The sequence below is a fragment of the Jatropha curcas genome, chromosome 5, assembly GCF_041381405.1.
Source record: "Jatropha curcas cultivar XTBG-Jc1 chromosome 5, XTBG_Jcur_1.0, whole genome shotgun sequence".
NCBI classification, from domain to species: Eukaryota; Viridiplantae; Streptophyta; class Magnoliopsida; order Malpighiales; family Euphorbiaceae; genus Jatropha; species Jatropha curcas.
The window spans coordinates 27,029,026-27,042,627 of NC_143155.1; the positions used below are offsets into that span (position 1 = coordinate 27,029,026).

At 31.7% G+C, this 13,602-nt stretch overlaps 1 protein-coding gene across 1 annotated transcript; it reads left to right on the plus strand.

The window, feature by feature from the left end:
- Positions 1-11,965: 11,965 nt before the first annotated feature.
- LOC105642643 (WRKY transcription factor 68) lies at positions 11,966-13,602 on the plus strand. The gene is made up of 3 exons (XM_012227538.4): positions 11,966-12,567; positions 12,753-12,896; positions 12,999-13,602. The coding sequence occupies exons 1-3, from the start codon at positions 12,182-12,184 to the stop codon at positions 13,417-13,419; spliced, it is 951 nt and encodes a 316-aa protein (XP_012082928.1). The 5' UTR covers positions 11,966-12,181; the 3' UTR covers positions 13,420-13,602.

Below are 13,602 nucleotides of genomic sequence, written 5' to 3' on the forward strand. Positions count from 1 at the left end.
TTTGCTTAAAAGTAATTAATTGATAAATATCTTTTTTTTTTTACTCTCACACCATATTTGGTTCTGAAATTAATTTTGAGATTTTTCGTTAAATTAAAATATGTTTTGCCACTGGAATCACTCCTCGTAGAGGATAAATATTTGATTATTTATACATCATATGAGATTTAGTTGGTACAATTATTAAATTCAGCATTATTTTTAACGGAAAAAAAAAAAAACAACAAAAATAGAGTTTTAATCAAGGAAAATCTTATTAAATATACTAAATTTCAATTTGGTGTAACTCCATGTGAGTAAAACAAAAGGGGAAAAAAAATCATCACATATATGAAATTCCTTTGTGAGTTTCAATTGCTTATGCAAAACTTGGCCATAGGGTTTTGTAATTGCATTAATCAATAATGCGATGATGAGGAAAACCAACAGATACATACGCAACAGATTCCTAGTTAACTTCTTGCTTGTATTGACATAGATTTTGTCTTCTGCTTGTTTAGCTTATTTTGATTCTAATCGGACATTTGTTTGATAACTTTTTTGTCTCGCGAAGACGAACGTTGTTAAATCCCTACCTGTCGTTTATAAGATGACCGACTTATCTTTTAAAACAAACGGGAAAGACGTCTGGTCGTTAAAAGTAGGCATCGCGCTTACTCAATAAACGAACGACAGCGGACCCTACCAGTACGAAAGGGAGTTAAACAAACGTCGAGACATTTTCGGGCTGGTAGCTGCCGTTAAATTGAGAAGAGCCTGATCCATTACATTGACATTGGGCCTTTTGTATACGTTATAAAGAGACGCTGAGCCCATCAATATTTTCTCATTTATAACCCATATAGGATAATTAAATAAGATTTAATTTAATATAAGACAAAAATTGTGAGTTAAACAGATGATTACCTATGCACAGTCCATAATATTATTATTTCAACTCGTTAAGCTCTCAAAAAATCAAAAATAAAATTTAATTTAAAGAATTAATATATCTTTTTAATAATATCAGAGCTCAAAAACCTCCGATCCAACCTCAATTCCCAAAAAAACCTCCAAACCACTTCCCATCTCACTTTCCCAATAACTGCTCGATCTGTGTTCAACTTAACCCAGCTAACTGATTTTTAATTGGCCTAACCAAACATATTTCAAAAGCTAAAATATTTTTAGTGTGGGAAAAAACATGGTGGGACGAGCAAGAGACCAAATTAGGTTGGAGAAGATACAAAAAAGAAAAACATGGTTCCATCACAGAGACGCAGTTTCAAAGATTAGAAACATTTCCAAATTCCATATTTGCTCAAGTGTGGGACATCCCATTTCCCCCTTAGCTGTAAGCACCCCATCTCCATACTCCCTATTTGGAATAATCGAACCACTATCATTTTTTTTTTTTTTTAATTTCTTTATTATGGTACTGTTTTGTACTCTGCATCTTCAATGATGGTCTCCATGAACAATGATGGATCATTAATTAAAAATACGGACATTAAGATTTTATAAAAATTCAAATACTATTCTATAAATTAACCGGAGAATATTCTCAAAATTTTTCAAAAAAAATATAAGATGTGAAGTGGACTGATCGGGAGGCGTGGGGGTTTTGATGATGATGAGAATGGGTGCGAGTTTTAATTGTTTGAAGGAGAAATGAAGTGGAAAAGGGACCAACAGTTTGGTTATTTTTCAATGGCTAAAATTGCCCAATTCTGTATACGAAAATGGCAGCCTACAGCAGCAATCGAGTAACTATCTATCCCATTAAATTCTTGTCTCTACATAATTACAGTTATTCAGCAAACGTATGGGTCTATGTCTATCCATGTCCTTCAGCACCTTTTCTGTTGGAATCAAGTGGTTTTTAATTTTGTTATTGTACAAGTACATTCTGCATTTGCAAAATTGTCAATTTATACAATTTCTATTTCTGAAATACATGAGTTTATAATTGTACTTTTGCAAGTTGAGAATAGTTTGATTTTATTTGAATTTGTGCGTTTTTTTTTACGGTTAATGGTTGTCAACCGTGTGTGTTCTAGTTGATTATCTCATTTTTGCATTTGATCACAAGAATACTCACCGATTTAATTAGGAAAAAGTAAGCCACAAAAAAAGTTTATAGTTGCCATTTAAAAATAATAATTAATTATTAATAATAAATAATTAATAAAACTCACCAATGATTGAACATTCCAAAAGGGAAAAGATATATAAGTACCTAATAATCACAGTCCAATTTGTAATTTTTGCTAAAGAAAAAAAAAAAAAAGAAAGGAGACATTGATAAATTTCTAATATTTTGGACTATAATTGTATTTGGCAACAACTATTTAGGTAACCGATCAAAATGTTAAACGTTATTTTTTATAGTGCTTGGTAACATAACGTTTGAACGAGTTTTTTAGAGGTTAAGGTAGCGTTTTCTAAAAAGTTAACTCATGTAACGTTTAGCTTTTAGCATTTTATAAAGAATTACTAAACAGCTAACAATTAAACACTACTAAAATAGTGAAATACCCCGAATTTTTATTTTCGAAACCTTTGAATTTTTATTAAATCAAAAATTTCTATTTTTGACAATATGGGCCGTACATAGTGAACAATTTTAATTTGAATTCAAGTTTTTGCAAATTGGGCCCAAGCCCAAATATAATGTCAAAAATTTTGAATCGAGAACAGTTAAATTTTCGAATAATAAAATAAAAGTCCAGCAATTGATCTATTATGTATATATATAAATTAATTTTCCTAAAAATCAAATATGATTACTAATTATATTTTTATTTTATTTAGTTAATGGAGGAATGTTATGAAACCTAATTAAAATAATTAAAATAAATTGAACCGGACTCGAAACGCGAATTAATTTTTCAAAAACCACACGAATAATTTGAAAACCAAGTGAAAAACTTGCAAACCGAACAAAATCGAGCCGAATCATTGAAATTAGACCAAACCGGTTCGAATCGAACCGGAATGGTCTAGAAGCCCAAGATTTTTCTCTTTTCTTTTTTTTTCTTTTTCTTTTTTTCTTTTTTTTTCTCTTTTCCCTTCTCCTTCCTTGCGCCAGCGCCATGCGCGCGACACCCCCTTCCCCTTTCCCTTTTGCCTTTCCGGTCACCTGAAGCCAACGCCATTCCCATCGCCTCCCGCTGCCGTTCCCGTGCCGCTCTCCTTCACCCTCACCTCTGTTGTCTCAGGCTAGCGTAGCTAGCGCGGCTGTCGCAGGAAGCTGCGATCGCAGCACCCTCAGCCCCTCCTCCCGCATTTTTCGACCGATCAACGGCAAGGAGCTTCATTCGCACCACCTGGACCTCGCCTCTAGTCCCTACCATTACAACCATCCGACCCATTTCATGCTCTTGGCCTACTTCTCGCACGACGGAAAGAGAGAGGGAGACAGAGAGGTTGCGATGATCAAATCCAGCCACCTCGAACGATTCCGGTGACTGACACCAACAAGGTCGGTTGACTATCCCATTCTAATTCCTTTACAAATCATTTGTTTGATTAATTTGCAATTAATCGGAAGTTTTAGGAAAAATTGAACTTTGGTTTTAATTGGTTTATAAATTGGGATTTTGATAGATAATGACATAATTGGTAGAAAATGACTATAAAATCGCGATTTAGTTGGGATTTGCAACAGGATTTGGCGTTGATTGGTGAATTTTAGAACCACCACCCCTCCAGCCACCATAGACGGCGGCGACAGCGGTGGTTCCGGTGACCGGAGTTCCCAAGAGGCAGGATATTGCATTTTTCGTGTAGAGTATGAATATATAATTAGTTTTAACATTTGACATCAACTGATATTGATCTGTGGATTGACGTATATTTAGAAATTAGGCTTCAGGCTGAAAAATTAAGGAAGTCGATAAACAAGAACTATACGATCTTTTAGAAAGGTTTAATTAGCTAGTTAGCAAAGTAATTAAATTTGGTTAGTATTCAAAATAAGTTATATGGATGAATTTTATAATAATTAGGATGTTTTAGTTTCTATGAAGTTAATACTAATAAGGGTTAATATTATTAAGTAATATGTATTTGAATGTTAATTAAGGATTAGTGTAATTTGTTTGATACATGATATTGTTAATTGGATGATATGAGTTGCTTAGAATATAATTTGTAGATTTATTTGGTGAACGTTGACATACTTGTACTGAAAGGAGAAAGAGTAGATGAAAGAATTATTGATAATATTCCCAGAATAGTTGAAGGTCTTTTAATTTGTAAATTATGGTTGATTGGTGATATATTATTGAAGGCGGATGGGTATTTGATTTGATTGATTGCCCGACGGATGGGCTGTGTGGATTGAGTTAATATTGAATGAAATTTTTGATATTTAAACAGGTGGATAGTCCAATTTTTAGGGGAAATGCTGCCGAAACTTCAGTAGAACCTAGCCTACACATAATTAATAAGTTTATTTAGATTAATTCTATAACTTGATATTTAATAAATAAAGTGCTCTGATTATTTTATTATTATCATGATTATTCATTTAATTATTCAATTATTTATTTATTTCATCATTGTTGTTCATTGTTAATTTTTATTTATTTAGTTATTTGCATTTGAGAATGGATGTCTAATTGTGCATTGCATTACGATGTTTAGTTGATTAATATGCTTGCATTTAATTGCAATACTTGATTAATTGTGTTGTGATATTGCTGTGCTTTGTTTGTGTGGAATTGGGATGAAGTGGGTCACCATGGGTTTGTGAGACCGTTACCGTTATATGGATCCAATATGATTACCGTTAGCCGGGTAAATGGGAGATCGGCGCCCCCGTGTGCACCTACCGTTACCGTTACCATTAACCACGGGTTGGCTTCTCGTCGTTGCGCACCGGACAGTCTAGATTTGATCGCAGCCCGCAGGGTGGCCTCCTGTTGTGAGCGCTTGATGATCTAGATTGGATGGAGACCACCGGGTTGCCTCCTGTTGGTATGAAAAAGAAAAAGAGAGGATAGAAAAAACAATGAGAGGGCTGGTCAAGTGAGGATTAGACCGGTCGGCCAGTATGGGGGATCGGCTCCCTAGTGCACATGTGAGAGGATGAGCCATGTGGGAGGACGGCTCATCGGGGGCTCGGTGACTCCACTGACTAATTTCCACGTGATGTGATTATATGAAGATGTAAATGATTGTGAGTGCTGGTGATTTGCCATTTGTGTGACTGGCTGCGTGAGCATATAACTAGTCGGATGACTAGATTGATATGTTTACACATTTGTGTGACTGCGTGTATTGTGTAATAATTATTACTCCTTAGAAAACTCACATGTTTTGTTTGATGTTTCAGGAAGTAAGTCCTTCTTTAATACGATTTAGGATATGTTCCTTCGGCGCAGGGCAATAGAGAAATTTTTCCTAATTCTATAATTATTTTACTATGTAATTATATGTATAAAAAGCTATGTATACCAAATAGTTAGTGACTCCGCAGTTGTAGAATTTACTTACATTTAGTCGGGTATTATCATAGATGAAATGATTCTGTGAGCCCATATTAGAAACGTGATGTATTGTAAATTGGGCCCGAACTGTGGAATTTTGTAGAAGATAAATTTGGGCCGAGATGTAATAAAATCTTGAGGTTTATTTTTTTTAGTAATATGGGCTGAATATTTGAAATTTATATTGAGATAGCAAATTTTAGTGTTTCAGGCTTACTACGGGCTTCGGGGGCCTTAAGCTTACCTGGGCCCTAGTGCCGGTCCGGCCCATGGAAACGGGTCGTGACAAATAGGTAACAATTATCAAAATAGTTAATTTTACCGAATAAACACTATAATTACTTTGAAACCTTCACAAACATCATTTTAATCTCGTTAAAAAATCAATGAACCCTAATTTACATTACAAAGCCAAATAAGTTAAAAAAAAAAAAAAAAAAAAAACAAGGCAAGTGTGTTTTATTAAGGAATCATTCAAAATAAATTTATTAATTAATGTAACATCACAAGTAACGACATTATTTTTCTTAGTGGACATGCAATTAACTACTCATGTGCTTGATTTTATTGATCTTTGTCAATAAGAGACATTTGGTACGGGGTCCATTAAATTAATTATACAAAACCAAGATAAAAAAAAATTAATTTAATTAAATGAAATTTGGTATATTCAAGATTATATTGATCACAAGAAGATGGATTTAATTCTTTTGGAGGTATCTATCTTTTATATTATATATTTGACCATTTCACAGCACAAAAATGAGATGTTGTTGGACAATTTTCTTAGGTTTGACTTGCATAAAATGCTGCCATGTGCAACTCTAATTCCCCAATTTTGTTTTGAAAAATCGTAATGGGTCCAAATATGGATGATTCATAAAAAGATTGTAAGCCAAAAAAGCTAAACTCATTCACGAGTTAGATACATCAAAGGGAGAGCCTCTATTATGTCAAACTTCCAGAAGGTCTACTCTTCTAATAAAGAAAAAGGAGAAGGTATTGTTTAACATTATTTGTTTGTTTGTTTGTTTGTTTGCTTATTTTAAATTTTTTTATTATTATTCTTGATAGGGATATCCTCAACTTGGTTTGCTTTTAATTTAAATTAAAGTAAAGATTAGGTGGGTTCACAAATCTAATCAAGGTTTTAATATTTTGGAGGGAATTATTGTAATTGGCTCATAAGCAGCCACTAATGAAGGGTGTTAGCAACGTGTAATTTCTTTAATAAATTTTAGAATATCTTCTAATCACCAGCTTAGCTTTCTGTGAGGGAGAGGCCACAGTAGATTAGCTAAAAGATTTCTCATAATCTTTCTGTTTTTATTAAAATATTTCAAATGAATATGATATAATATATATTTATTTGTATAAATATAACGATCTAATTGTAATTTAGATATAATTAATTCGAGAGAGATAAAGATAAAATCGTAGGTTATAGATAATGTTTTTTACAAACCTTTTAAAACCGTTTAAATCAATCAAATCGGTTCAATTTTTTGAAAATCAAAATAAAACGGAATCAAACTGAAACAAATTAAACGGAATATAATAATCCATACTCATAAATTGTGGTTTGAATTGAATCAAATCAAACCGTACTCATAAATTTGATCAGTTTAAATATAATAATCCGAACCATGATCTGTCCGAATTATGTTCATTACTTGGTAATTAGGGAGTTGAAAATGAAGTTCCAGGTAAGAACCCAAAGAATGATAATTATATAGATGGTCCAAAGGAGGACTGTTGACCTAGGTGCAGAGCCATATTATTGGACCGATAAGCGATAAGTGGCGGAGACTAATGACCACAGTCAAATCTTTGGGCTCTGTGTCCAAACGAGGCTGGTAACGGACGATGGTGACTTTGCACAACCCAACAAAACTACTTTTTTTTTTTTTTATATATATATATATTCATTTTTGTCTCTTTTTGAGCTCCAAAACGTATCCAATAAGCAAACTTTAGTCAACCATACCCATCCTTGTCTACATTGTTAGTCCTATTCCGGTATTTTTAATTTTTTAATATTATTTTTTTCAAAATATACAATTAACTAATGCTCCAGTTCAAAAAATTAATAATGGTGGTCAATTAATTTAATCTTATAATAAGATAACACTAATACCTAATTAGATATTAACAATAGAATAAAGAAATAGATCATGGGAGCTTATATTGCAAGCAAATCCCAAATATTCCACCGCCGTGTTAAATGCTGCCACCTCTCTCCCATTCCATCAAATTTCTTCTTGTAATATACCCTCCAGACAAACATTTGCCTTTCAAATACAAACATCACACAAAAAATTTTAAAAAAAAAAGGTTAATTAATATTAATAAAACAACAAAAATGAATTGTGTCAATAGAGCAAAATAAATCATATAAAATAAATTTTAAAATATAATCAATATCCCTAAAATTATTAGTAATAAATATGAATTATATTTTTGTTAGGAACGGCAAGGGTCCATTGAAAATGTAATGTGATGATAGTGAAATATTGAGAGCGATAGAGGCCAAACATCACGGCAGAAATAGGGGCACGTGAGATTGATGTCACGCAAACGAATAAAGGTCGTCGGATCAGAAAAAACATGTATCGTGGCGGGGGAATTTGTAGGACCCAATAAATGAACAAGAAAACAACACGTGTACGATAAAAAAGAAGAAAGGAGCCGTGTATCGATCGATGTGTGGGGAGCGATAGGGACACCAGGCCGTGTATTGTGGACCTAATTCGGTTCGCATGATTATATGTTAGATCTTATTTTTGGTTTCAATTTTACATGACAAATCTATTTTATTAGCTAAACCCACTGTCTCTTGCCCTTTTTTTTTTACCCGCCTTTTTTCTTTTCTATCAAAACCCATTCAAATTCTATTCATCCAAATCATCTCTAAACTTATTCTATATTAATTAAATATTAATAAATGTCAGTTTGGATTTTAAAAATTAATAATAAAAAAAAATATATCTGGGGTTAATGTACACACTCTAAATGTGCTTTTATCATGATATATACATAGGGTATCTATCTTTTGCTTGTGAAATTGAAGAAATGGATTTTATTTATTATAATATTCAAATAAGTGATGGTACCACTTTGGATAGCTATGCCATGAATACACCACCTACTCTGACAGCTACCAAGGGATGAGGGTTATTTTAGCTGAGGTGGCATTTCGTAAATACTACTAGTATAACATATATACCTCACGTATGCAATTCTCAGGTGCATGGATTAAGCAATTTATTCTAAATTACTAATTTAGCAAATTAATTAACTGCTAATTATCAATCTATATCATGAAACAACTCTGAGCTAATTTAATTTAATTTAATAAATAAAGATTAAGAAATAATTAAGGAAATGTGAGAAAGCAAATAATTGAAGCATGCAAAGGTGAGTAGGGCTTACACGCAATTTATTAATGGCAGCGTGCGATGAATCTGATACATAGCTTTATGTTATGATGTTTTGAGATGGTTCCACCACACGTGCGTGCATGAGCTTTTCTTTTCTTCTATATACACTACACATCCCAACAAAAAGAAAGAGATTGCTATCTTCTTCTCTTTTTTCTGTTGGTGATTTTCATAAGCTACAAAAGAATTGAATGAAAAGGAGAAGTTTAAAGCAGCCGTTTTCACCGACCCACCCCCTAGCTAGTGGTTAATGACAATATAATTAAGGAAGCATAACACAGTTTAATCCCATTTCAAATCCCTTTTTCGTATTAATTAACTTCTTTAAAACAATTAACAAAGTTGTTTGAGTTTTGTTTCATTAATTTGGTAATTTGTTGTAAGAAATTATAATTAAAAATGAAATTAATTGATTTCCAAAATAGTGCCTTGCACTGTTAAATCGTGTGACATTTATCTAATTAATTAATTTCTGAAATAATTGAGTCCAATTTCTTAATTCGAGTTCCTCTCAATTTTCTACGCTAGAGCTTTTGAATTTTTTTTTCAATTATTAATCTTTTTTATAACGTGCGTTGCATGTTGACAATGCTCGTTATATTTTTTTTTTTGTACTTTTTTAATTTTTTATCTATATAATATTAAAGTACAAGTTTTTGTTTAGATTAAAATAAATACAATTGATTAATTTGTATTAGATTTTATTGTTTGAGCTACTTACAATGCTATTTCTACATACTTAATTCTATTTTCACATAATGAAGTGGTCTCAAAATAAAGTTTAATCAAATACCTATACTTTATCCTTCGGTCTCTAATTTATAAATGCAGATTCTTAAAACCTTGATAGGTGCTTAAACAAAAATCAAGTTATCCTTCAATCCCCAACCCTTGCTTTCCATTCCAAATCAATATCTATATACAGCTATAATGAAAAATAGTAATGAATTATTTTTTATTGATAGGTAAAAGAAAAAAAAAAGAGAATGTGATTTGAATTAATAATGGTAATCATTTTGGCTATAGTAATAGTATTACTTACCCAGTATATTAGAGAAAAGAATATATGAACATACACACAAACTCTTGAAATTCAAAAAATGACACAAAATAGAAATATATAGTTATAGTTTTTTTTCAATTTCATAAACACTGTTTTCTTTCAAGTCAAACATATTTAGAATATAAAAGAAAAATATCAAGAAAATAAAAAATGTTTAATTAGAAGGTCATCTATTTATTGCAAGGAAAATATAAATCTCTTACTAAATTAAAGTGACAGTGGTTGCAAATTAATTCAATAACGAAAAAGAAAATAATAAATAATAAATTTTTATTAAGAATAAAAATCTTTTAAGAACTCAACATATAACAAGAAATAAATTATATTAAAAAAATTATCAATTTGAATTTCAAAAATAATCTTGAAAATGCTATAATTAATTAAATTTGATTTTGATGGACAAAAAAAAAAAAAAGCAAAGTCAATAAATGAAAATTACAAAGCAAATCATGCTAGGATCCAATATTTATCAGTTAATGAGTTTATTCAAGTATTTTATTTATCTATTGTTATAAGTTGCAAAATAAATTAATTAAATAATAAAAAAAGAATACATAAAATAAACATTATATCCTCTCCAAATAAACTACAATTTTTCCTAGAAACATACAAGAAAAAGAAGAGTATTTTTTTTTCTTTGTTTTAACCACGTGTATCCCAAACCCAAAACTAAATCTGGCTCGTACCGAATCGGCCCAAGAAATGATAAAGTGCTCATAGCAAGTATTTAATTCATTCATGAAGATCAAATCCTCAACCTCACATAAAGGAGAAGAGCGTCGAACCGCTCATCCAAACACTCGTTTGTATAAAATGTAATTTTTGAATTGACTACAACTAAGACTATTTTAGGATATTCTAAATTTCATTAAAAGTGATATCGAAAATCTCATCATTTTTCATTCCCACATTTATATATAGAATATATAAATTGATAAAAATTTATTAGGTTCTTTATTAATAATTTTAATTTATTTTAAAAAATCATACCACCTTTAAAAAGAAAAAAAATCAAAATTTAACTGCCATAAGGTGGTTCACGGTAGTTTATGCCAACTAGAAAATCAAATTTCAACGTCAGAGAAAAAATTAGGTTGTACTATATATGTACTGTGGAAAGAGAGAGGCAGCTTGTCCTGTAATGACAACTCATTAATTAGAGAGGTGTATTGCATTTGCATCTACTTATATAATATAATATAACTATATATGCAATCAATACCCAAAACCATCACACTCTTCTTAAATAATTTTAAGCTACCCTACACTTCTTTTTTATTTTTTTTTATTTTTTTTTTCATTTGTGGATATAAAGATATCATAAATCAATCAGGACAAAAATGTTACAACATTAGTCTTTTCTCTCTCTATTTAAGATTATTTAAGATATTTTTCTCTCTTTATTTAAATTATTTTTTTAATTAAATATGATATAATTAGTATTTTTTTTATTTACGTGTGGAGAGTAAAATGATTTTAAAATTTCTAATAACTACAATTTATTAAATAATAAAATATTATAAATTGAGTATTTACTTCGTTCATGATGATGAAATCTTTAACCGTGTGAATGCATGCGAATTAATTTATTATAATACTAATAGAGAGAAATTAAAAAGAAAGAGGAAAGAAGAACATTTTTGAAGGATTCAGAGAAACTCACTCTCTCTATATCCTGTTCACATGCACACGAGCGAAGACTAATAGTATTATGTGAAGGGTTTTTGAGCCGTAAGTATCTCACGTGTAGATGAACCCCGTTCACACCCCAAACCGGTTAACCGGTCAAAAACCATGTATGAAAGAAACGACCACCTAAGGCTTGTCGGTACACTCTCGTGCATTGAATTCGATGACCGGCACTGTTTCATGTTCTTACAAAGACTTGACCTTCAATTGCCGGTCAACAATTTCTGTTTTACCCATCTTAAAAAAAAAAAAAAAAAAAAAAAAAAAAAAAAAGAACCTCACCGTCTTCAAGCACCACAAAATCTCACTTTCTTCCACACCCAGAGAAAGAACACACACACACTCTCTCTCTCTCTCAGCTACCTACCTACCATAAAAACCAGATCAACCCTACCCTACTATCCCTTTCTTTCTTCAAAGCTGTAGAAAAAGCCCTCTTTTTTTCTCGTTTTCTCTATTTATCTCCTTGTGTATTCTGTAGGTATTGATGAAGAAATTGGTTGTTTGATATAGCTATGGAAGGGAAAGAAGCGGTAAAGATAGAGAATATTGCTGGATCGACGACATTTCCTGATCATATTCAAAGTAGTTATTCTCTAAATGGTGTATCTGAGTTTTGTGAAGGAGATAAGAGCTATTTAGGGTTTATGGAGCTACTGGGTATGCAGGATTTTAATCCTTCTATGTTTGATGTTCTACCGTTACCATCTACGGTACCGCTGCCTACAGTTAGTATTAATCCAGTTAAAAAGATGGAGTCGCCACCGGAGGTTTTGAATCAGCCTGCAACGCCTAACTCTTCGTCTATTTCTTCAGCTTCTAGTGAGGCTTTAAATGATGAGCCGGTTAAACCTGTGGATATTAATAATGAGGAAGAAGAGCAACAGAAGACTGCAAAAGAGTGAGTTTTAAATTAAAGACTGTTTTAATTTTATGTTAAGATAAATACCCATTTGAGAAAAAATTTAGCGTTATTCATTTGATATGTAATTAAGAAAAGCAAAAGAATTCTTCTTTTCCTTTTTCCTTTTTCCTTTTTATGTTATATGAACTTAAAGATTGATGGTTTTATATGATTGTTTAAAGGTTGAAACCCAAGAAGACAAACCAGAAGAGACAGAGAGAGCCAAGATTCGCATTCATGACAAAGAGCGAGGTTGATCATTTAGAAGATGGGTACAGATGGAGAAAGTACGGTCAAAAAGCTGTGAAAAATAGCCCCTTTCCTAGGTACTGAATTCAATGTTAACCAATTCTACTTATTTCATTTTATTTCATATTTGGAAAATAAATTAATGGGTTTTCTTTGTTTTTATCTCTTGATTTTATTAGGAGTTACTATCGTTGCACTAGTGCCTCATGTAATGTGAAAAAAAGAGTAGAAAGATCTTACAGTGATCCAAGTATAGTCGTCACTACTTATGAAGGCCAACACACTCATCCTAGTCCCGTTATGCCTCGTCCAAGCTTTGTCGGAGCTGGTATCAATTCAGAATCTAGTTTTTCTCCAAACACTGGTTTTGGAATGCCAATGCAAAGAAGACTCTCACTGTATCAACAACAACAACAACAATCTTTTGTTCATAGCTTCGCATCACCTTTGGGTTTGGGTTACAATGGAGCTAATGCTAATAATACGAATGCTAGTTTTGTAAATGAGAAGCGATTTTGCACTCCTCCTTCAGTTTCTGGTTTGGTACAAGATCATGGGCTTCTTCAAGACATTGTCCCTTCTCATATGTTAAAGGAGTAGTAGATGAGAAATGAGAAATGAGAAATCCCAATTACTACTGCTTTTATAGTTCCATTATTAACTGACTTTAAACTTGAAAGGAGGTGTAGATGAAAGACCCTTTACTGATATATAAATATATAAAATGCAGTATGTAATTTTCTTGCTGACAGGTTAATTATGATGATCTTTGTTGAAGAAGAA

What these genes read in the sequence shown, in the direction of transcription:
- LOC105642643 (XM_012227538.4), top strand. Translation starts at nt 12,182, where the DNA reads ATGGAAGGGAAAGAAGCGGTAAAGATAGAGAATATTGCTGGATCGACG. An exon ending in CAACAGAAGACTGCAAAAGA is followed by an intron (nt 12,568 to 12,752) that starts GTGAGTTTTAAA and finishes GATTGTTTAAAG; the next exon opens with GTTGAAACCCAAGAAGACAA. An exon ending in AAAAATAGCCCCTTTCCTAG is followed by an intron (nt 12,897 to 12,998) that starts GTACTGAATTCA and finishes TGATTTTATTAG; the next exon opens with GAGTTACTATCGTTGCACTA.